The 26,465-nt window shown below is 41.6% G+C and overlaps 1 protein-coding gene across 2 annotated transcripts in view; it reads right to left on the bottom strand.

The window, feature by feature from the left end:
• WRNIP1 (WRN helicase interacting protein 1) overlaps positions 1 to 26,465 on the bottom strand; it is a 441,396-nt gene that overhangs the window by 346,337 nt on the left and 68,594 nt on the right. For both annotated transcript variants that reach the window (XM_069217905.1, XM_069217911.1), the window contains exon 2: positions 3,609 to 3,800. In XM_069217905.1, the coding sequence (XP_069074006.1) occupies positions 3,609 to 3,800 (192 nt within the window). The remainder of the gene's footprint in view (positions 1 to 3,608; positions 3,801 to 26,465) is intronic.

The raw sequence follows: 26,465 nt of genomic DNA, 5'->3' as shown, positions 1-26,465 counted from the left end.
GCAGGCCTATTGCAACAATATTACAAACATGCCCATAAAACCTAACTTCTCCCAGCTGAAAAACAAAAGTTCTACCCATAAGAAACCTTAAAAACATTTTTGAGTACTAGTGGTTTTATGATAAATTCTAGATGTAAATGATGAATTAATATTATTACACTTGAACCATTTTGCTGAATTATGCAGACGTGTGTTTTTCAGCTGTGCCACATCTTCCTATTAGGGCACCACTTTAATTTTATGGATTTTGTTTCTGATGAACTGTTTAAAACGGTCCCTACTTATTTCACCTCCCAATCATGTACCCTCCCCCAGAACATCTTCTCTCCTCATGGTTTCTGCAGACTTTTCAGAGCACAGAACACTATGATATCACTGGTTATTTTTCCTGTATCATGAATGCAACTTTTCTCTGTGTTGTAATGTATCTGGTTTGAAGGTCCTTCCACTGTAGCTTTCTAATGCTGCCTAGTTGAAAATATTGGTTGGTTTAAAAAAAAAAAAAAAAACTATGTGTAAGGCATCTCTGGACAGCAGCAGAAGCCGTTATGATATTATACATAGAAAGGCATAAAAGGTGCTACCTTAGAAAGTGACATTTTTATTGGTAATTGGTTAATGTTGTGATATTTGTGATCATGCCATACTTAATTTGCAGTTTCTCCTCAATTAAGTGAACATTTGTATGAAAATTCCGAGTTTCGAAGGTTAGCAAGGACTTTAACAGACTGCCCGATTTGGAAAGGACTTTCTCATGTAACTGGAGATGCTGTCAGTTTTCTTGGTGATACCATTATATTTTAGAAGATTTTCTTATTCCTCCAGAAACTTTGCCCATTTTCTATAGATTTTGCTGTATTGATGGGACTTTGAATCTTTCTGATCCCTAACTATGTATTCTGCATTTATGTCTTCAGGGCATTTAACCATTATTCCGTATCACTTAATTAGATTTTGAAATAAAATCCTTTAACATGAGACTCACTGATTGAGTGGTCCCAGTTACTCATATGTTAATGTTATTTTATTAGACCAGAAAGGTGTGGAGGGTGGTGACATCACAATATCAAGTGTGTGAAGGGCTGAGCCACATGAGGTAAATTTTGTATTGTTCAAAGTTTTGAGGTACGCTGATCACAAATCCAAAGATCTTAGTCCACGCCAGGCCTAAAAAAGCCAATCAGTCTTTCATGAGTCTAGTGTTTTTGTAATTCATTTGCAAAATCTTTATTACAAATAGAGGGAGGTGAAAAGTTAAATAGGGAGGCTTGCAATGACAGACAGATTGGGCTGTACAGATAGCTAGATTGATAGCTAGCTAGCAAGACTATTGAAGTGCCAGCTAGCTAGAATGGTCCACTGACAGATAGCTAGATAACCAGACTGTTGTACAGATAGCTAACTAGACTGCTAGATAGCTAGTTAGACTATTGCATAGCCAGACTGCTGCATAGATAGCAAGCTAAACAGTTGCATGGACAGACTGATAGTCCGACAAATAGGCAAAGAGATAAATGGTTGAATAGACAGAAATAGTGATGCATAGGGTTGCTTACATACAGAAGGTTGCACAGATATAGAGGGCTGGCTGTATGGGAAGATGGATAGATTTGCAACTATAGATAGACCGAGAGAAGACAAAAAGATAGACAGGGTTGTAAAGATAGATATAAACATGAGGGGCTGCAAAGACAGATTGAGAGATCAATACTACATATCAATAGACAGATAAATAGGGTTGCAAAGACAGATGGATACGTTTACGAAGACAGACAAGGTTGCAAAGATAGAGTGGCAAAGAAAGAAAGACAGATACAGAAGGAAAGAGAGATCAGGATATTGGAATAAACAGCATAACTTCAATCAGTCATAACAATTAAATGTCTATATAAGCAGGACATACAAGAGCACTAAAAGCAAACTAAAAAGCCACAGAAGCATGAAATTCAAAATAAATTGGTTTAGTAGTAGAATTGTTGTCTTCATTTAAAAGCGATACTAACTTGATATACAGGAGTGCAGTTATAAATGCACTTCATTGTGTGTATATTATAGAGAGGAGACCTTTATAAAGAATAGTTTCAAATGGACACAATAGGGTATGCTGTGGTACCAGCAGCCAGATAAACAAAGATCACTCCAAAAGCAATTTACGACAGCATTCGCAAGAGATAGAAACTGATAAAGCTCCAATGCGCCTGGTGCGTGAACAGCTGGTAAGTGTCCTGCTATCCAATCAATCGCCACACACAGAGTCTGGCACTTAAGTACCAATAAAGTGCAATAAATAAAGTGCACTGGCACCAAAAGGAACTACCTCAGGCCTGGATGTGCTCCTTGTGAAAGAGCAAAATGCAGTCAACTCAAGGTAAACTTGGCCAGTGGTTGAAGTAGGCTGACCACTAATTGTATGCCGTTGTGCGCAGAAGCAAAATGTGAATGATACAACAACAGTCTAATGGAAGAAGAGAGCTGCATAAAAGCCTGTTTAAGTATAGTATGCATATAGGTTTAGTAAAATCAAAAGGCCTTGGTTATTGCAAGACCCAAAAAATGAACATATCCAAGAAGTTAGGCATGATGTGGAAGCATAGAATAAAGAGAAATGTGGCACTGGAATATTGCTACTCATTGCACAGATTTTTTATTACTGTCCACCTGTGGGACTGGAGGGGACTTGACACATGAATCTTATACCTTTCAAATATGTTTCCAGCATGAAAACACATTTACTTCACAACTTAACAAAACCCAAACACTACTTGAGAAGCTGACGTTACAAAGTATAACAACAATCCTCTATGGTCTAACAGAGAACTGTGACCTGGATTCCACTCAGCATATCAAGTCTAAAACAACGTTGAGAAACATTGTCTTAGCCAATGAGGCCCTCAAGAAAACCTAAACAATGAGAGTTTTTGATAGACACTCTAGGAAGAGAGACCGCAAGTGAACAGATATGACTGAGATGAGGGCATTCACATATTTCAAGAGACAAGAGGCAAAAACAAGCATCAGCACTGCCAACAAGCCTGCCTTTAAAGCAATGTTGCACTTAAGTGAGGCATTACAATTAAATAAAATGGGATAGGTATGCATTTGTGTGAAAGCAAAGAATTGTAGAAGATTATTAGTATATGTTAAAAGGTCAAGTGCCAATTGCACTGTCAAGCCACATCTAAAAATCCACAAAGGTTAATGTCTGCCCTCATCCGGTCTGTACTGCTTCCCCTTTCGACCAGTCGGAAACGTCAGAGCAACTTAAAGATTTTTTTTTTTTTTTTTTTTAATACAACATGGGCCTGCCTAGCTTCTGAGAACAGAAGAGTGCTTTGCAAAGAATATTGTTAATGCAGCAAGAACATCTCAAACAAGAGGTGATGTACACAACGGTAAATGTTCAGGTTTCAGATATAATCGGATTATATATCAGGGTGTGATCTGAGCAAGAGCTGGTTGGAGAGGCGAGAAACACCTGTGACGGTGCAAAGAACGCTTGATCTTTAGATTATGCAAGGGATGCATTGGATTGCAGAGTTTACATTCTGAAGTAAAAGGAGATTGGGATATGGTCACATTATAGATCTGGCTCTGAGGTAGTTCAGTACCTGCTGCGTTTTGTTGAATCGATGAATCTCATCCACAAACAAAATTGTTTTCCTCTTGAAGAGCTTCTGTTCGTTCTGAGCTTGCTTTATAACTTCCCGGACATCGTTCGTTGAGGCACTTGTTGCCGACAAGCTCACAAACCTTGTGTTGTGCTTCTTGCTGTTTTTGGCTATGATGTGTGCCAATGTGGTCTGAAACAGAGGATAGACATTTGCAGAGGTTACTTGTCTGGGCTTGAACAGCTATACATTATGACAATGTGAATGACGCTGTTGTTGCCCACTGTGTTATATTAAATCTCTGAAAAATAGAAATCTAATGTTATCAAAGGGTTGGCACTTCCACGGAGCTGTTCACCAGGGTTGTGGTGTCAGAGAAGCCTGGGCGCAGGATAACATAACATATGTTTAAAATGCACATTCATTTGCTTTTTGTTTTTTTACACATAATGAACAACTACATTATGCAAACATTATAGAAATAAATCTATTCGGGGTCATATATACTTCAGAAAGTAGCAACACAGATGGAAATCAGTTTCATGGTTCACTACATCGTCAAACTATTAAAGCTCGTCTCCTAAATCCCTCCTCCCAAGGGACCATGCCCTTATGCCTCAAAGGGCCCATGGTCTTTCTGGCTTAGCCCAGATTTCTCCTCCCTGATGCAGGTGAGGCAGCGGGGGGGCGAAGAGAACACCCATGACACATTAGGGAATTATTAACACAATAATAAATTGCCATGGCACCAGAACATGCCACCAATGCCCTAAAGGACTCCACAGAAAGTCCGCAAGAGCCAGTAGTAAGAATGGGCCGATGGGAGTCTGGATCGGGCCCCCATCTAAAGCTCCAAAACGTTTCTACAGTTAATCCAGGAGGAGGGGTGTAGAAAGACCATTAAAAGCCTGGAATATAGTTAAAAAATAAAAATAAAGTATGGGATCACCCTGTCCTGTCATAAGGTTTCATCCCAAACCTAAAGCCTGAACCGTCTTTCTCCCTCCCTGTGGCCTAGAGCATCCCCATTCCCATGGCAAGTGAGAGGAAATATGTGCTCCTTTGGAAGCAGTTCAGACAAACAGGTTAACAGAGGGGTGAATTCCAATTTCGTCGCACTTGCCACGGTGAATGGCTGAACTATTTGGGTTCTGGGTCAACCAACAACTTGAGAATCCATACAACCCTAGGCATCTCTAAAAGGAGAATACAGGATGGTGTAGCTTGAATAGATCTTAGCACATTCACTTTCCCAGAATACCCTGCAAACATCACATTATTAGTCAAAAAGGCATTTTTTGCCATATTTATGTGACAAGAAATTTGGGCACTTCCAGCTAATGGAAACAGTCTTATCACCTTGCATTCCAACACTTTTCTCGACTGAAACACTGCACCAGCCGCCTGTGTGGGTGGACCTTAACCATGACAACACAAAAATAGCTAGTGACTAGCACAATGACTAACCTACGGGGAAATAGTCATTCTTTGGGAGATCTATAAGCATACTGTTTCACAATATGTGGAGGACTAATTGGAATTTACAAAAAACATGGAAGGCATGGCCTCACCTCCCCCCCCCACTGGGTGTCATGCTTCATCATTGGCCATGCCACATTCACCAGAGACAAGTCTAGTGGACAATGAGTTCCCTATGCATGCGGGGAGTACTTCATGGTGGTAGACAGTGGAACCAAGATCTAGAAAGAGCTTCAAAATTGCTATGCCCTACCCACTTGAATTTCATCTTTAGTACAGGTGAGCCTAAGCGATGATTAAAAATTGTATTGATGAGTTGGACTTTCTAGTAGGCCTTCATCGGAAAGGGTCAACATGTTTTCGCCAATTAAGTGGCTCCTAAAGGGGTCCCAGGGTTTCTCCAGGCCATAGATCCCCCCTTTTCTGACTCCTATTTATTTAAACAATCATTCAGCCACCAGCAGCACTCATTCAATACTTGGGTGGGTATTGTTGAGTCTGCGATTATCGGAGGACCTGCGAGCTATGTAAACATAAAACACCAATCATAATTGCACTAAGACAGGACATATTATAGAGACAACATGAAAATAAGTACAACTGACACATCTAAACACAGAAAGTGTGCGTTTCCATTCCATCCCAAATGTGGTATTTGAAGGTATGCACACTGAAAAACTTGTGACAGGGGTAATGCATGCTGGTCACATACATCTGTGTCAAAATATTTCTTACCTTAAATAATATTAATGAAGGGCCCCATGGAGGGGTTAAGGGGGAAACCCTTGTAGTCACGTATCCTAAGAGAGAACCTATTTTAGCCCCACCCCACCTATGTGATGACATCACTGATGACATCTAATGAGCATGTTTGTTTTATAGTTTACATAGTGGTGAGTAGCTACTATTTTACTTTACTACCTAATTTTGTACAGCATGTGTCCAGCTACTGGATGTAAGTGCTTACAAAACAACATGTGCTCCAACTGCATCACAGGTGTGTAGGTGTATTGAGTCGCATTATAAATATCTGTACAGGTGACAGTTGAGGACTTGTGTTCAGCTTGTTTCACTGTCTCACACAAGTAACATGTGCTACATAATAAGTAATGTATGCAGCCTTGAGGTATTAGACAGAATAGTCACAGCATAACAATATCTATCTAACATAGAAGACTGTGTGCACCAGGTACTAACCTATGTACATGTGCTTCTTTTGCTTCAGAAGATGGACTAAATTTCACCACGGTATGAAGGCTGCAGGTAGTGTAATTTTTAGGACCTTCAGACTTTGGTTATTTTAAGCGAATACTGCCTCTTTGGACAAGTGTTGCATTGAATGCACACTGTTCCTAGTAGATTCTTTTTAATTCTCAGTGGTGTATTTCTCATGAGTTTCACTTTCGGCACTCAGTGTGGTACTGAGTAAACTCTCGAAATAGACTAAACACTGTTAACAGTAGCCATTTTTCTGCTCATATCAACTTCATTCCTCAATGTAGGTTTGGTGACTGAGGGGTTTGATACAGATAAAAGATGTCTGTAGTAGGGCATTAACTTTGGGACAGAGTATCTGGAGTAACTTGGCTTTTCCTGAACAGTTATATACATATTGAACACAGTGATATATATCTGTGCAATGAGGGTTTCCCATATGTATCTGTGCTTGGTTGTTAATGTGAACTATGCTATGGTGTGAGGTCAATGTTGCTCATAACATGTTCTAGCTGCACGTAAGGGAGTTGTATCTGTGATGGCACTAATGATGCTTCATATCATTATAGGGCCAAAACAGAAGAATCTGGCTGTAGGCTGCTATGGCAGCCTTTGATGCACTGTTGGGGATGGTGGAGACACCTGCTCGCCAATGGGACTACCGGATACACAGTTGCAGACAGCCAAATCTGGCTAACTGTTGGGCTTCCGCTGGGGCCTTGACCATCGAACCAGGCCAGGACCACCATGACAACATGGCTTGGCCAGCTGTGGCTGCAGGTCTCAGACCCGGGGACTCCCTCCTCTAGAGGGCCTTATGGTGTTCCTAGCGGCCCACTACCTTGGCCTGTGCTAGGAAGAGAGTGAGCTGTGGCCCCAGACTGCTTTTAGCCTTGGCTTGGTCCCATGGGGATGGAATGTAGACCCACTGCTTGGGGAGCTTCTGGGCAGCAATTGAGATGTAGTATCGGCCTCCCCCCACAGGTTGCACATCTGGCACGGTCGACCCAAAAGGCTACTCAAAGACACACATTGAGAATCTGTGCTTCTCATCCCGGGGTGACACTGTGGTTGGCTGACATGGCCCAGGGCTGGAGGCTGTGGCCTGGTTGGCGCTGGGAGAGTGTATTAGTACCTGCCATTTGTCACTTCCATCCAAACTAAGGGAAAAGATAAACAGCTATCACAGGCTTGTCACGGCCACATCAACAAATTTACAAAACCCACTCGGCCCGAGGCAGATTCACCTGATCTAGCTCAATATCCAGCAAACCACCAAGCATCTAGAAAATCTTTAGAGGGAAAATGGGGTGGGTGTTTCAGCGTTGACTTGCCACTCCTCCACCAGGACCTACGTAACAAAGAATAAAGTCAGCAAAGTCGAAAGCGGTATCTCCAAATCAGAGCACACTTTAACACACTTTGGGAAAATGTCACACAATTTCAGAAAACTGTCTGCACATTGGAGGGCTGGCTAAAGAATGCACAATAGTATCCACCTGGTGGGGAGCGGAGGGAGGGAGCGGAGATGGCTCAACTCCACACTCTTCATCACTCAACATGTGAGGTCCTGGATACCAGCGGAAGAGTTACCCTAGTGCTTCCTGGTGGAGAATGCCCACAGGTCCCTAGATCCCTGGCCGCAGGGGGGTGGAGGGGTGGTCTCCACCACACCATATAATCACACACGTCTTCACCTGTGCAGACAGGTACACAATTATCTGGGCTTCCTATGGGCACCCTCCCTCGACTCTTCAAAAAATCATGCTGTTCTCCAATTACATTCTGCCGGTGCAGCAGCAGCACCACCTTTCCTCAGCGTCAAGCAAAAACTAAAAGCTATGCAAATACAATATATGTTGCTCTTCCCTGCCAGACCTAAGGCCCTGTATGCAGACAAAACTTTATTCTTTCACTCTCTAGAAAGTCCGTGGTACTGGATCGAGGAGTGCTTGGGACTTGTAGAGTTGGACTGCTGACAGTAAGTAACATCTAGCAACCAGCGGACCCCCTGAGCTTGCCTGCAAACACCACGTTGAAGCCTGAGAAACAAACAACAGCATTACTCAGCAGAGGCAACCCTGGGTGGACTGGGCACTGCGGTCCAGCCCCTGACCGTAGACCATGCAACCAACTTGCTCAATGACCCATAAACTAAGTACCCTTGTTGGACTGACTCCACGGGCCTGTGGACTATGGTCTGTGTTAATGCTATGCTTTGCAATGGCTGGTTGGGAGCTGCCCCTACTAATATCCACAACAGATACTTTTTGTTTTCAAATTATTTTTACACTGTCCAATACTTTCTCACTACATAGGCCTGAAAGCTACTCAAATGGCGACTCCGTTGCAGACTACCCCACCACATGGCTTCACGCCAGACTAACGAATTGGACCCTCCAAGGGACTGGGGTCCAACTTTGGCAACTCACCTGGGGCAGTTCTGAAAGAAGCACGTTAAATGGGCCTTGATATGGTAATGCCCCAAGAGACGCAACTGAAGGTGACCACTACCCTTTCCAGACCAGAGTAAGGGTTTCACAAGTTTTTCATACAGGTTTTACAAGTGAGTCCACCAGAGTAGCCATTCTATTTCATACCACCACCCCCTCACAGAAATTAAGTGTCTGGCGGGACTAGTTGTGGCAGTTTCACATTTTCTTTCACAGAGTCTGTGTCCCATCCCGGTTGTCTGCCTCCGGTGAGGAGCGAGGCACTACAACCTGAAGAAAGGGATTACATTTGCTTTCCATGCGTTAGACAACAAAACTCTGGGTATATTACAACGGTCATTGGCTTCCATCAGTGTACTCTGGCGGCCACTTCAGTACTGCAGGCCTCAGAGATGTCGCACTAATGCAGGTAAGGGACCTGAATCTGAAGACTTACACAAGTCTCACTCATTCACAGACATCAGAGAAGACTCTGGTTCATTGAACGTCAGTGGAATCCACCACGTGCTGGCGAAGCCTGTGCTTGTACACATGCTTCTGGATTTTTCTATGTTATCAGCAGAGAGTGATAGGCTGGCTTGGGAATTGCCTCTCTGGTTAAATACCACATCAGAGCATACCTGCATCTACAAAATCCAAGCAGTGGTACTTTACCTGAGCGGTAAGGAGCAGCCATAGACTGACAAAACAACCCAGAAAAAGGGGTCCAAAGACACAAGCACTGGATGTACCACCCTATTGCAAACACTAGTCAACTTTTGAATAAATCGGAGTGACTATATTCATGCACTATTATCATAATGCATTTAGGCGAACCGTTTTTCTTATGCCAAGCAGTGTGCTGCCCTCTTTCAGTGCTCAGCTGTCTGGCTTCTCATGTTCATAGGTGGTGTGTTGCTGACACTAACCTAGCTCCTAATACGAGATTATCCACTTTTTGTGTGGAGAAGGGCTCAAGATATAAAGTTCAACATCCTTTCACTCTGGACACCATTGAACAAATGGAATTCAAGTTTGATTACACTTTAGAGCCCAACGCGGAATACTCCATAAACACCAGTGAAAGCACTAGGCAAAGAAAGTGCTCAGGAAAGAATGGGAAAACATTTGGGGTGTACTTCAAAGGGGGAAGGCGGAATACCAAAACAATACCTGCATATCCAGTTTCTGGTATTCTACCAGAGTACACTAGGACTACAATAGTACACTCTCCACACACACGTCTAGCCCTCAGAGAGCCAGTTTAGTGTAGCCAAAGAGTTCTTCAAAATGCCCAAAGTGGGTAGGATTAGCCCTGGGAACCTTTGCCCCATTGGTTCGAACAGCTCCATGGATCATTCCCACTAGTTTGTGCCAGCATATAGATGGCACCTCTTAACACCCACTTCAGAACACTCCTGGGCCTATGGAAGAGGACTAAACCAGCTGTCAGACTTGAGGATAAACTAGAAGGCTGGACCTACTCTCCCTCCTGAACCCATAACAAGGAGCTGGACTCCAATGGTCATTGACTAATCTCTTTTTAAAGCTACAGAGACACAACAAGCTATAAGAGTCCTGCAACTACCCCGCTGACCAGTAGCAATCGGACCTGCACTAGACCTTTATGATGGTCTCCTGTCTGCCACGCTGCAAGTCTTTAGATCCCTCTCCTCAGGTCCTGGGGGCTTTAGAAGAGTTCTTCTGGGGTGGCTTTAGTCTTATGGGACTAAAGTCAGAAGATAACATTTTTGACCAGGACGAACCTGGTTAGTGTATCTGACCCGCACTCCATCGAAGTCCCATCAAATTGTGCCTAGGTCCTGTTTTGCCACAACCATTGACTACTATCATCAGCACTTAGTGATTTTTGGTGCTATTTCTACTCAGAACTTAAAAAAAAAAATCATATCTCTGGTTCCTATTTATGGATTTGTGACATTTTGTTTGCTCAATTTTACTATATGTTTCTACATTGGGGATATTTATTATTTTGTATTTCAACTTTATTACTGTTTTAGTACTGCATAAATACTTTACACATTGCCTGTAATGTAAGCTTGTTTGTTCTGTGCCATAACTACCAAGGGGCTGAGCTCAGGTTTATTTAGGAACCATAGTGGTTCACCCCGACAAGGACTGAGATTATTACTTGAGGCGGGTACTTACCCCCGAACTCATTTGAATTTCTTACAAAAAGAGTTATTACACACATTACTGAAGACGTGAAATGTTTAGGGACTCCATCACTACTTTCAATTAACACAGACAAATCTATTCTTACCTAAATAGTGCAGTTGTGATGAACCCAAAGAAGGAAGCATTTAACATTGGACCAAATCTGATTTATAAAGCAGATTCAAATTCTGACTTTTTATATCAAGCTTTCTGTATAAATGGCATCTATACTATAATGAACTTTGCTGCACTTATCCAATAAAGAAAACAAAATATACAAACAATGGAATTTAAGAGAGTAACTTTTAATGCATGTGCTTACTGACTTTAAATGAATGGTCTCATTTTTTTCCAATATTTAAATTACTGGAAGGGGTGCCGCACAATGACAGCCCTTCAAGATATGAAAAGTGTACTAGTGACTGCTTCATAATGTAGCACATCCTTGTAGGAATTACAATGTGGTTTAAAAAAAAAAAAAAAAAAAATCAGCTTCCCAAGCCTGCAAAATTTCCATCTTGTTATTATCCTTAATAGTCTCCACGACTGGTCTATCTAGATTCACGCTTTACACTACAAATCGAGCCATCTAGTACACTGTAGTCCCCAGATAATCGCTGGTGCAGCCACACAACAAGTTGGTACTGCTACAGCTAGTAAGCATGACTGACTGCAAGTGGCAGGAGTTTACTGCCATCAAATGCTAGATTCACATAACAGATGGCGAGACCCAGCCTAGCTCAATCACCGAAATGACAGAATCCTCCTTTCGCTCTAGCATCCTCACACGGCATATTTATAATCCAATCAGAATGAAAGTTTTGCTTAAAAAAAAAAAAAAAACACAAAAGGCAACAATGACTACAATTAGCTACACATCCCTTTAGTTTTCAATAAATATTATATACGTAATTGGTGCTCAAACACTAAAGTACATCTGCTGCCAACATGTACGTACTGGAATCAACAGAGCAAAACCAGTTAATCACAAAAACAAAAAAATAGTGGAGCACACCATAATTTCCTTGTAAAACCTATGATCATAAGAGACAAGAGATACCATCAAATCATATAAAGATATAAGGAAATCCAATTCAAAATCAATCGCATGAGTGTCTGAGTGTTAGTTACCCCAGACAGTTGATAACCACAAACATAATATATAGATCATAATTTATTTATAAATACACATACTTATGAATATACAATCCAATACAGATACAAAACACAAACCTTATAAAAAACATGTACATTCCACAGAAGACATTTTTTAGATCACAGATGTTCCAACTTGGGCAAGACCTCAGCCAAGCAATATGAACTTCAGCCGACACGCGTTTCGTCCTATCAAGGACTTTTTCAAGGCTTATCGACAATGTATATCGTAGATCCAAAAGCACAGAGCTTACAAATTCTTCCACAATAGTTAGAACAGAATGCCCAAAGCAAACCAGGTCCAATTTCATATTCTCAATACTCACAACGAAGTCCCCAAGGTTTGAAGAAGATGTAAACTATAACCGTAAGAGTGGTACACGCCTGGGCCAAGTCAACAGCGGAAAAGTCCCAATCTATATTGTTTAGCCTCTATTTAGGGTCCTGTATTGCTTACTTCGTACATCCGACCAAGGTTTTTTTTAAATACTAACTCCCCATGCAAATAAAACATCTGTAACCCTATCTTTAACCCCTTCATGATGCTATTAAAACAAGTTTAAGCATATGTGCATTTTGAATGCTTTAGTCATGCTGTATGCCAAGAGTGAAAACACTGCTTCCTTTAAAAAAAATACAAATAAAATAAATAAAAAACATCTTGGAAAAAAGGAAGAAATACATTCCCAAAGCTCTTTTATAGCGACTGGGCGCAAGATTGCAACCATTAAACACTGGCAAATCCAGGTTAACCTGTGGTAGCAAGAGCTGCATCTAATAGTGTCTACGCAATCAGAATTTGATCCTGTATTAGCATCATTATAACTGTATCTTGGTAATCATAACCCATCCAGTACCATTTACCTTCATTCTTTAGATGTGTAAACCATATCCGGCTACCTCTAAGAATCCATAACCCATTAAGTGAACTTTACCTTTGTGTTCTGGATATCCCTAATCAAACAATTTTGGGTATCCATACTCCAGTATGCTAAGTCACATGGTCAAATATACATTCCTCATAAGCCAAAGGAATTTCAAATAAAGTTTTTATGTTACCAAGGCAATCCACAGGCATTATCTTGATTATCTTTGGCCTAGTCTCAGCCTTGTCCTCGCACCAATCACAAGATCCCACAGTCCCCGCCAACGTGTGGATGTCCAAAATCTGTTGTGAATGTAGTGTCCTAAGCCATTTAGTTGGCCTTTTGTTACCTCCAATGCCCAGTGAACTGCTGGATGGAAGTACATACTGCTTCAAAGACTGGCACATACCTTTGCTCTTGATAAACATCTGTACCCTTTTTTTGGGTCTCATCGATACAGTATGCAGGTTACAAAAGAACTGATGAATAAATCTCATACTTACTGTGAACTTTGGGTCAGTCCATTGTTTATCACTGGTTAAATAAAGACTGTCAACTTCCTCAGTCTTTAAAGTCATGTAGGGAAGAGCGGTTCTGGCACCAGCAACCAGAGAAGGAAGATTGCCCTCTCTTCAACGAGAAAGGACCATCCCAGGGACGCTTAAACAAAAACACCAAGAGGGGTGACTGACCGTTTGAGGTTCTCCTGAACACCAGCTATGGCTCATTTAAGCTGCTTTTGCAACAGGACAGCGGGGGTGGGGGGATATGGCATTCGCTGCAAAAGTTGTCTCAACTCTCACTTAGAGACTATTAATGTTAATCTTTGTTCACCTCTTTGTCAACATGACTATGGGAGTCATGGAGAAGATTTCAACCCTAACAATACTTGCTTTCGTGCTAAGGGATCCTAAACATACCATAATGTGGCTATTCTATCTATATGCGGAGAGGGCCCTGCCGTCCAACAGTACTATCCAAGACAGGGTATACATTTCCAGGTGCCCGAAAATTACTAGCATTAAGTGCACATACCACCACTAACAGCAGAGGATTCATTTAATCAGCTTCTTTCAGGTGTCCACCTCTCACAACAAAGATGATGTCATTTACAATGGTCTTGCTAAATGCCCAGGCTTTGATTCTCTAGTAAAACTCAAAGCAATACTCCAATGACTACACAGGAAAGAGACGTGGTCCTGTTACAGGCGACCCATTTAGTGCACAATGATATCCACCATCTAAGAGCTTACTAGTTTCACCACATAATTTAATTCCAAAAATACAACCAAATCCAGGCAGGTGGACATCCTCCTTCGGAACGGTCTAAACTTTATTCTAGCAAGCCAAAAATCAGACAAAACAGGGGTGAGTTGTGTGAATTAGAGGAACACCAAGACAGCCGCCCAACACAATCCACTCGATGTATGGTCCTAGAAAGAATAAACATGCCTTCTCCCGCTCCCTGTTCTTTAAGTTATCTCAGTTCCACATTGAGGTTTGATACCAGTAAGTGACTTCACCACAGTCCTTCAACACCAATTTGATAGGTCCTGCCAGACCCTCCCATCTTCAGCTCTCCCACCGGCACTGGAACAGGGTTTGACGGATTTGTTCAACATCTAAAGGCACCAACATAACCAAGAGAAGGACTGCACACTCTTCACAGTGTTCACAAGTTATACTCCCCATAAACAACTTCTTGCTTTCCAAGAGCTCAAATTTAAGATGCTTGATTCATCAATAGACATTAGGTCCTTTTTGGATCATGCCCCGATCCCAAAAACACACTGACGTCTCACACAAACACAAAAGAGCTTTTTAAGAGGTACATTCAAATAGAAAATATTGGGAAGGTAACATCAGCCACCCTGCCGGATGCGGCAAAAGCAGTAATTCAAGAGGAACTAATTTCCCGTTTGGCTACTTTCGAGCAACTTATCAAACTGCCTAAAGGTCTAACTCACCCAGGTTGAACAACAACAAACAAGGGGAAATATTCCAGACAACCTAAAAACTGCACTGAATTAGGGGGGAGCTGTATCAAATGTACATGAAGGAGGCTGCCAAAAGGTTGCTATACAATAAGCCCAATTACTATGAAAATGGTAAAAAAGTTGATGTTACTTGGCTTATAAATTGAAATAACTCAAAATCCATAATCACAGCAGACCTCAGGAGTATTAGGTTAGAACCCTGCCTGCCCCAGCCATGGTCTGTGGCCATAGAAAAATTCCCCTTTAGCAGTGACGTTAGCTGAATACGGGGGAGACGGACTACGTGGGGCTTGTCTTGCAAAGTTGTTTAAAATTACATCTGTGTGTTTGATGCTTTATGATGTAGGGTTTATGTTTAAAGACACAATGCTCTGTAGTATTTCCCTACTACATATTATGTGACTGTGCCCAATGTGTGAGTTGTATGGTTTTACAAAAAAAGAAAAAAAAAAAAAAACACAATGAAATTACAATAAAAATGTTGTGCAAAACGGGAGTAAGTCTACCTCCATGAGTAGCATTCGAACATCTTCATATCATTTTACTACATCCTCTTCTCTAGAACTAGATTCTCAAATGCAAGATGACTACTTGTGGGACTACTCCCCCCCCCCATCACCCCAATCTTGCGGTCACTTTGCGAAACCGATAACAGAGGAAGTGGGGGGGATACAATTAAGGCCATGCCCAACAACAAAAGCCATGAGCCAGATGGTTTTCTAGCCTCCCTGTATAAAACATTTTCCACTCTATTGGTCGATCCCACTGAGCTAGGCATTAGTTTTTTTTACCTCAAGGATTGTGTTGGAGGCTATGCTGCCCTCACACCTCTCCCTACAACTTAAGCCGGACAAGGATAGCACAGAATATGTATCTTATCACATTATCTTGAATTGCAATGTAAAAGTCTATGCATTTTTACTAGCCTAGTATCTTCATTTAATGTGGCCCAGACTGAATGGGGCACAGTTATCTGGATTTATTAAAGGACCGCACACCAGGGGTAATACCAGGCTGGCATATGATCTCATAGAAGCCTCGGATATGGCCTATGATTTCATAGAAGCCTCAGATATAACTCCACAACCAGAAGTACTTCTCTCGCTTGATGCGGAGAAGGCCTTTGACAGGGTGCACAGGCCCTTCCTGGTCAAACTTCCTTACAGAATTGCCATGGAAGCACACACAAAAGCATATATTCAAGCCCTGTATCAAAACACTAACTAAAAATTAAAATCAATGGTGAATAGTCTCCGTCAATCCCCATTTCAGAGTACTAGATGCGGATGCTGCCATCACCTCACGTTGTGCTTACAATGGTGTCTCTTGCCCAAATGATTCTACAGAACCCTGAGATAAGGGGAGTAGGGGTAGGTGGGGTTGAACATAGTCACACTTCTCACAGATGACATTATTTGCTTCAAAAGTGACCCAGAGCACAGTCTCTGAGCTCGCCAATCAGAACTGGACAGGTTTCAGAGTTTAAGATCACATAAGAGCAATTAGGGGAATGGGGTTTAGCAGACACCTGTCAACAGATGAAGATATTGGTGATGAGGGCGGGCCTGAGCAATGACCTCCATTAAATATCTATGCTAGTTCTCCCTGCAAAACCCAAGAATTTGTACGATTGCAACATTCCCCCTTCTGTGCATACTATTTAAGGAGACGTATTGCTGGGGTAAATTCGAGACTTCATGGATTAGGCGCATAACAAGTTTGAAAATGAACTTTATTCCACATTTGCTTTACGTCACCCAGAGCCTGCCACTTCTCATTCCTGCAAAGATTCCGACACATCCAAAAGAAATGATAGAACCTCATCTGGCAAAACAAAAAATACAGGGTAGTGCAGACAACGCTGTTCCGTCCCACGGCAAAAGGGGGCTTGGATTTTCCAGAGGTAGGGACATATATAAAAACAAGCAGCACAGCTTCAGCTTTTTCTAGACTAGAACTGTAATCCAGATGGTAAGCCTTTGATTCAACTCTAACAACACTACTCCAGCATTCCACTGTCGTGCATGCAATGGCTTTCCCTGAGAAACCACATTTGAGCCACGATCTACTCTAGTCCTCGTCAATTCTGCTTGATTATTGGCAATAGGTCTCCCATAAGAAGGGCGCAGCCTCTTTCCTCTCCTTAATGACTCCCATCACCTCCAACTCTGACTTTACTCCAAGCTTAATAGTCACTATCTTCTGTATTTGAGGATGGTGAGCTGTTGTCACACAAAGGCCCTTCAGGAGCACTTTGTCCCACCAGATCTAAGGATTTCTGTCTCTAGCAGTTTTGACACTGGGCCTCGAGAGCAGCTCCAAAGGAGGGAGGGGGCTAGAGACCAAATGCAATTAGAATCTCTCATAACGAGCAGCATACAGTGTAAAGGCATATTGAGGCTTTATAGATGTTTGCAATCCCTCAAACAAAACACAAATATTTCTTCCAGTGGAAAATCCCATAAGATTAAATGGATAAAATTTGGAGGAGAAATATAAATTCTTCTGTTTGCACACATCATGTGATAAGTTTGAATACATTTTCTCCGTGCTGTTACCTAACCCCATATAGGCTCATGGTGATCTTCGGTGGTGGAGGTGGGGGTTGGAAGAGTCAGACTTTTGTTGGAAGAGCTTCAGGGAATGATGAATATTTCATGTTTTTTGGGCGTGTACACACACAAGTGTTTTGGGGCAAGGTGCTATCTCACATAAATGCTATCACGGGTGACACTGCCACTTCGGCCCCTAGTTCTCTTGCTAGGGAACCTGGAAAAGGAGAACATCTTAACACAAGTGCGATTTATTAGTAGGAGGTGAATTTCCATAACCCCTATTATTTATCCTAGGTTCAAGACTCCTGTTGCGTAAAAATATATTTGGATGAGGTGGTCTCACCCATGTAAAGTGTCATGCTTCATCACTGACCACCTTATCCCATCATGGTAAAATAAAACTACCTGGGTGGATTTAAACTCAGTTTATGGGGAAGGTCTTAAGAACCGTTAGTTACCTAGATAAAGCAGGTATCCAGTTCCTAAAGAAGAAAATACTTTAACGTATACCACAGGTATATCCTTTATCTGGTGGAACCTTAGGTATAATAAAAAGTGTCTCAACAGATCACCAGATGTATTGGGGTACAATGTACCCTCCATCCTTTATTTTGACAACATGTTTCTGCCCATTCTTAGTGTCAGAAAACTCGCCAGGGGCATTCCTCAGGGAGATGAGAGGATCTCTATTGCTAATCTCATTGATGTGTTCATGCTAGAAAGACAGTAAGTTCCTACCTTCACAACCACTGCTGAAAAATATATATTTTTTTAGAAGATAAGGATCTTAGGCGAGTTTGGTCATTAGCATGGAAGTGTACATGTGACTGGTTAGTGTTAATCAAAGATTGCAAAACAATGTCAGGTGCCATACTTCCTAAAATCAAAATGAGTGAAAATGTTTTAAAAACTTAAGTGAGCATCACAATCCTCAAGTAAAATTTAGAAGAAGTTCACAAGGTCGTCTCAGAATACAAAGATTTCCTGACCCAGTCAAAAATAAACATTCTAAAAAGACCTCAGTAGGTTTTCTACTCAAATAGTATACTCTTAATCAAAAGAAAACTAAGGAAGACAGAATAGTAGTTCCTCTGAAGAAAACTAATTCAAATGAGATCACAGACAGATATCAACCACAAGGACCTTAAAGTACAGAACCACAAGGAAATCAACAAAGGAGCTGGCCACCACCATACAGTTTTCCACTGTATTTTATTTATTTATTCCATTTGTAGAGCAGAACGGTTACCAAACTAGTATCCAGGCACTGAGGCGAGTGGGAAAGTAGCGCTTCTAACGTATAACCACCCAGAAAAATACATACCAGATATATTAGGGGGGAGCCATGTCTTTACAGCTTTCCTAAATTGTAACAGGGCTTTTGCAAATCTTAGAGTTGTTCCAAAGCTGGGCGGCATTGAATGAGAAGGCCCAGCCCCCTTGTCTTGCCTTCCAAAACGTATTGATGCAGACCAAGTTTGCAGTAATGGAGCAGAGATGTTGTCCCAGGGTATATTCCTTCAGTCTTTTTTGTGTGGAGTACTGGGCCAGTACCCTTTAGTTTCTTGAACATAGTGTACATAGCTTTAAACATAATCCTCTGCTTTAAAGGCAACCAGTGCAGTTGTTTCAAGGTAACAGAAGCAGTTGATCTGCTAGGTTTAAGGCACATTTTGTTGCAGCCACTTGGACACTACACAGTCTATTTGATAGATACTTTGGGGCCCAAAGCAGCAAGGAATTACAGTAGTCCAATCTACTGAGTTTGATGCTACACACTGCAAGTGATTTAGCTTAAGTGGGCAGCAGTGGTAGCACCTTTCTAAGACTTGGTAATAATGCAAAGGATGTGCCTGCTACTTTTGTGACGTTATTCTCCAAAAGATAACTTGCTGTCAAAGGTGAACCGCCAAGTAATTAATCATGTCAGATTCCAGTAGCTCATCACCGGGTTTGATGGGCCAAAAATTGGAGGGGAGAGTCATAGGAATCTTGCTTGCCAAAGAGCACAGAACTCGGTTTTGTCCCCGTTGAGTTTTAATGAATTTACATTCACCCTGATGACAATTCCCAGAATACCGTTCTAGAACATAGTTACTGCCTCCTCTTGACTATAACTGAGGGACAAAATCAACTGGGTGTCATCAGCATAATTAACCACACTACTGTTGTGCTTACTCCTATAGATGTTAAATAAAATCGGGCTGAGTGCAGAGCCCTATGTACTCCCTGTTGCAACATTTTGAAAGCAGAGCTGTAGGGAGGGCAGAGAGACCGCCTGATACCTGTCCAATAAGTAGGACTCCAGCCACCTTAGTGCTGTACCTCCCACACCGATTTAGGTCAGCCTGGAAAGCAGGATTTTATAATCTACTGTGACAAAGGAGGCCGACAAGTTGAGGTTGATCAGGATTGTCGACTGCCCGCTGTCTAACCGCATCCATAGCTCATCCAAAGCTACAAGTAGGGCTGACTCAGTGCCATGTCCATGTTGAAAACCAAATTGCTCATGCTCAAGAAGGGACTGGGAATCCAGATATTGAGATAAGCTTCTGCTCACATATTGCTTCAAAATCTTCACTGGAAAGGGAAGGAGTGAAATGGGTCTATGGTTACTCAAAACCGTGGGGTCAGCCAGTATCTTAAAAAAAGGGGGGGGGGGGGGACAATTTCTTTCTCTCACATTTGGGGTAACCCTACCTACCTGCAAGGATTGGTTACACACCTGCAGTGTGGGGGGGAGCAAGATCATCTTCCTGCTTTATCCATATCCTTGGAGGTAGGAGATCCAGAGGTGGTAGACCCAGCAATATCTAGGAAGCTCTCCTCCGAAATAGTGTCAAAGGTATTGAGCCTAGAGTTATGACTATCATCGAAGTCTGTACCCATTAGTGTCATATTGGCCCTAGACTCGGATAGTTCAGCGGAACTCTGATCATCAGTAACCCTGGACATGGTCTCTCAGTTATCAACACTGTTCAAAACAGGGTGAATAGATGTGCTACTGTCCTCCAGAATCTTTCTGATGTTTTATCAAATAAATCAGCCAAATTATCACATAGTTCCCGAGAGGCTGTAACTTCTTGTTCTAAGCAATACGGGTCTGTTAATTCCCAAAGAATTTCAAATACCTTTTTCGCCCCATTATTGGCAGCAATAATGCTGCTGGCATATTAGTCTTACTTAGCTTTACCGACCCCTATGTTATAATCACCCAGCGGAAGTTAAAGACACTTTTTGTCTACTTTGAAGCAGCCACTGCGCCATTTCATTCACACTTCTTGCATGCCAATTTGAGCTCTTAGTGGTTCATTGTACTGCTGTGGGTTCATTTTAGCACCTTGCTTAGGCACACTTACTTTAGCCTAGGCCAAAGCCCTTTTACCTATATACACGCTTTTATTTCATTTATTCCCTTTTATTCATTTTAGCATGACTGCCTTTTAGCTAGGATGTTTTATTTTCCTAATCAGCTGCTATTCTGAGAAAGTGGTATTAGTTCTTTGCACAACATTTCATGATGTGCCTCTGCTGCAGGTTGTTCCTGACAGTTTATCTAGTTTTGATGCCATAAAAGTGCAGAGCCAGCCTTCAACACTTAGACACACTATTATGGCAGGCCTGTTCTTAGAACACACCACGTTTTATTATATAAACACCACACAGGCCAAAGAGGTGTTAGTCCGGTCAGAGTAGTCATCCTATTCTATGCTGTGCACCTCTTCATTGTAACTTTGATGACCTCAGCCCTGTCTCTATAGCCAACTGAGGAGACTACGAGCAGACCCCTATTCTCGGGTATTGGGCTGGGAGTTCCTTCCAGGGACTAGTATGGGCAGAAAAGACAGTCACTGATATGCTCTTGTGTAGATGCTAGAAGTGTAGGTAGGAATTTGTAGACATATGCTTATTACAATATGATGGGACTATTTATTGGTTTCTCACTAATGGTCACAATCAGCAGCCCAGATATTTTATCACAGAATGCAGTCTCTTCAGTAAATACATTGAAAACTGTCCTGCATCTCTTATCCTGCCTATGCATGTATGAGACTTGTGCAAATGAGAGAAAGGGGCAAGATCTGCCAACTGGTACTTCCTGGAGGAGTCAGAGTGTCATGCTTTCTAGACGGTCACAAATCACCTTTACTTTCTGGGTTTGGGTGAGGTGCTGCTAGCTGGCCGGATGGTTAGGCCAACAGTTTCTGTCCATTGAGGGAAAGACTTAATCTCCCACACATGGTACTACCACCACCTGAAAACCTGCAGTCCTACCCCCATGGGAAGAGTACTACATCAGTACCAGGGAGTAGATGGTCTGCTGCGCGCTTTCAGTTGAGTAACTGGAATTAGTCTATCCAAAGTTTCAACAATCCCTTGCTCACAAGCTAGATGGTTATCCTCAACTGATTTCTTAGGATCAAAAGTGTTAGGGAAGTGGAGGGCAGATCTTGTATTTGGTTTACTCATTTTGTACCAGGCCTTTCATTTTCTTGATGTTCCAAAGACTGCTCTGGTCGACACAGTTGTTTCGTAAATATGTGAAAGGATGTGAGGGCATGGTCAGTCCAGTGCAGAGGTAGGATATCCTTTACAGAAGATTCCCATTTCCCCTGCAGTTCTTTGTAAGGGGCTTAACAATCCATATCGGTACAGAGATTCAAGTCCCCCAAAATGAAAATGTTTGCATGAGCAAGCACCTTAATGGGTTGGTTTCTTTTAGGGGTTCAACGTGAGTATTTGGGAGTCCCGGTGGTCTGTAGCACAGGATGCCCGAAAATACATTACCTTTCTCAATTTTAAGAGCAACAACCAGGAGTTCATGGCCACATAATTCATAGAGCTCAAATCTCTAGATTTTCCACCTTTCATTGTTAATGACTCCTACTCCTCACCCTTCTTGTTAGTGCAAGGTTTAAGGAAGGCTTTGAACCCAGGAGGGCAAGATGTAGCCAATTCTACCTCTGAATCAGTGGTCGTCCAGGTTTGATATGAACAATGCATCCCAATCCCCCGATTCCACAAGTAAGCAATTCTCCTCCCTATGTTTTAGTAGCGATCTAGCATTAAGCAGACTGCAATGTAGGTGAGCAGGATTTTCACTATGACCACTCAGAGTGCCTGGGCTCTGCTCTGCACACAGTAGAGAACCATTGTTACCCTGCCCACAGTGCTTACAGATATGGAGCAGCTGGTCTCTAAAATAGTAGAGCCTTGGTTCCTTATTGGCATGATTGCACTCGCCTTATTCCTGGGGAAAGACTGGCAGCATGGTGGTTGCGCCAGCCTCCAGCTAATATACCCTTCCTGAAGACTAGACCGGCACCCAAGATGGTGGTGAAAAACATTGAGCTCTGACCAGCGCACACGTAAAATCACATTAAAACAAAGAAAAGCAGAGTACCGGTTTTTAAATGCTCAACAAGTTTAAAAATTGCGCTAAGAATATTCGTTCTTGCACTTGGTATGCAATATGTCTAAATAAAGTGCAGTTTAAAAAATAAAATTAGCAGCAGTTAAAGGTTTTAGCAGTGCTATCACTCACGCTGCTCGGTCACCCCACCCTCCAGCAAATATACCCTTCCTGATCTGAAGACTAGATTGGCTCCCAAGATGGCAGTCAAAAACGTTGCACACTGACCAGCGTGCACATAAAATCACAGTAAAACAGAGTCCAAGTTTTAAAAATCTCATCAAGTTTAAAAATTCAGCTAAGACTATTTGATCCTCCCTTGGTGTGCAATATATCTAAATAAAGTACAGGTTTAAAAAAAAAAAAAAAAAACTTTTTAGCAGCAGTTAAAGATTTTAGCAGCTATACCACTCACACACCCCTATCCTTCCCCACAAGGATACCCATGGCAAAACCAGTGTCCCCCCCCCCCTTTTTTTTGGACAGAGGAAGAGAACAGAAACAATGGAAAAACGGAGACTGCAGGGTATCTTAGAAGGGAGTAGACAAAAAGCAGAATAGAAAAAAACAAAAAGAACCCCAATCAGTAAACAGCAAGAGGCAATAGAATCGAAGGACAATAGTATCAACCAGACCAGTAAAATCCTCACAGAGATGGAAAGAAAGTTGATTAACAAGAGTCTAGGATTTGTTTCTACATCCAGTGATAATCTCTTGAAACTGAGGGCAGAGAACTGCTGTGTTCCTGAGAAAGATTAGATTGCAGGTTTACTTTGAAAGAAAGAAGGGAAATGATGAGAGAGACAAAAGGAGACATGAACAAGGGCCTACATAACAGGTCCACAATTATCCCTCCACTACATCAGTAGCACTAAGAAATTGCCCCTTTAGAACAAGCTGTAAACCCCTTGGTTGATGCTCTAAAGACACATGACCACACACTTTCCAAAACGTACCAAAATCTGAGAGAGGCTATGAAAGAGCTGGGGAACGATCAGTCTACTGTTATCAAACCAGCAGATAAATGTGGGGCAGTAGATATACTATCATGAAGAAGGTCTCATGCTATTGAATAACGAAAAACACTGTAAACAGCTTGATAAGCATTCCACGCAGCAAATGTCTGATGAAACCCAATTATTAGTAGGGAGAAGGAAACAGAATGTGTTGATCACTACAAAGGAAATAAAGAGTTCCTTTTCAAAGAGTACTCCTGCTCACCCTACTTTTATATACTACTTACTATACACAGGAAGAAATTTCCCCCTCCAGGCCACCCTACAGTATCAGGGATTGGTTCAATTCAGAAACATTTATCACAGTTTAGTGATTCCTTCCAGAGTCCACTGGTAGGCAGCATGCCCTCATACGTGAACATAAAGAACATCCTGTACCTACTAAAAAAAAAAAAATTTGACCCAGAAAAGGAGATATTGGTCACCCCTGATGTAGAGTCACCATACACAATATATATATATATATATATATATATATATATATATACACATACATATACACGACTCCATGACCCTCTTCCCCCAAACAAATTTGTACTGGACTGTGTACATATGGTTGGTGTTGCAAGAAACCTCTTAGCAAACAAAAGACCATTCTTACTACAGATACATGGAAATTCTATAGGGAGTACTTGTGCCCATAATCTGGCATGTTTATATGAACACAATTTTGAATCAGAATTTATCTTTAGTGAATCCATCCCCTTTAGAGGACAAGTAGAGTTATGGAAAGATACATCAATTTCGTCCTTCTGATCTGGAAAGGTACAAAGGAAGGGCTTAGAAACTTACAAACTGGCTAAATACTCTAGACCAGTGTCACAGATTTACAATGAGCATAAGCACCCAGGAAATGTCCTTCCTAAAGCTAAACATTTACCCCAAAGGCCGAACCTTATAAAGCAAGGTGTACTACAAGCCAACTGATAGGAATAGTTTACTCCAGCTTCCAGGCAATGGTCCTTAAAATAAGGTCTTCCTGTGGGCCAGTTCCTAAGCTTGAGACAAAACTGGAATGACATTGCAACTTAAAAAACATACTGAACTCTTGATCGTGAAACTATAGGACAAACTACCAACAGAAAATCATTAGGCAAACTGACAGATGGCCAGAAAACAACAATAGGGAGCAATTATTGGCAACACACGAAAGACCATACGTAACACAACCAATTTGTATGACGACCTAGTGCCCAAGATCCAATAAACTAAAGAAATCGGTGACATAACATTGGAACATTCTGAACTTTGCGGGACTTAACATTGAAAAACTCATGTTCTCTTTTCGAAAGGGATAAAGTCTCTGGGACATACTCGTACACACCCGCCCTAAAAAACATACACAATGAAAGAAAACAGAGACACTGTGGAACATACTGTTACCTACATGGGGACAGTGTAGTGTATGTAGGAGTTGAAGCCAATATGTTAATTAGAGATATTAATGAGTGTTTATGCATTTTGACTAATAATAATACATTGTAGAAATAAATAACGTAGAGAATTAATGTGCACGTTTGAAAATGTACCCTTGGAGAGTGGTCATCAAGATTCACAAATGTACTAATAATATGAATAACATGTATGAAATATAGAAAATGTATTAAAATAATGTAGTAGTATGTCATATTGGGATATAGAACATAGGTTTTGCATTATATTGTAGAATTAACTTAGCCGAAGTTGTGGCCTACTTTTGCCAGGCCTCATGCAGAAGCTGAATTACTAGTGCAATGTAGAGAAGCTAATGTGCTGAACTGACCCTGAACTACTTGTTTAATAAAATCTGCTCAGCAAAAATCCTATGCGTGAACCAACGGACAGGAGATGATAGAATCATAAATGTAACAAGGACTCTGTAAAGCAGACGAGATGTACTTTGCTAGGACTGAAGACATTGACTAGAGAAGAAGATGCAACATTTTGGATAATTGACGAGCCCGGATGATGAGAACATCGTACAGTGAACCAATAGACACCTTTAGAATCGTGTAATACTAGAATTCATAGATTTGAAGAACTGTAAGCATTGGGTAGCATCATAGCTGGTGACTAATTGACCAATTAGGAATGGGGGGGGAATAGTCTGGGTGACTTTGATATAATGACGTGACCGAAGCAGAGAGTTCAGACGTTAGGGGCAGACGTTGGAAGAGAGACCTTCGATATTGGAGAGAAGAGATTCGAACTTCTGTCATTGGGCTCATGTCCTTGAGAGTCGGATGCGATGCTGATCGATTGATGACCTGAAGACAAAGACTGACTTTGTGGCTGATCCATACCGTGGATAGGTAGCTATGACAATGTGACGGATTGACTTTTGTGCCTTTGCTTTCTAGGTACCAACTGTGCTGTTTTATAGTTTTTCTCCAAAGCTAGATGTTTTTCCATATTCATGTTCTAAACTATTTTCGCATGAAGTCAAACATGCTAATTTGGGTTAGGTGGGGTTCCTATTCTGAGACTTTGACATAACGATGACAAATGATTGACAGACTGATTTGCTAAACTCTGCTACTCATTTTAACAAATTCATTATTATTGGCTTATG

The sequence above is a fragment of the Pleurodeles waltl genome, chromosome 2_1, assembly GCF_031143425.1.
Source record: "Pleurodeles waltl isolate 20211129_DDA chromosome 2_1, aPleWal1.hap1.20221129, whole genome shotgun sequence".
In the NCBI taxonomy this organism is placed as follows: Eukaryota; Metazoa; Chordata; class Amphibia; order Caudata; family Salamandridae; genus Pleurodeles; species Pleurodeles waltl.
This window is presented reverse-complemented; position numbering and strand designations above follow the sequence as displayed.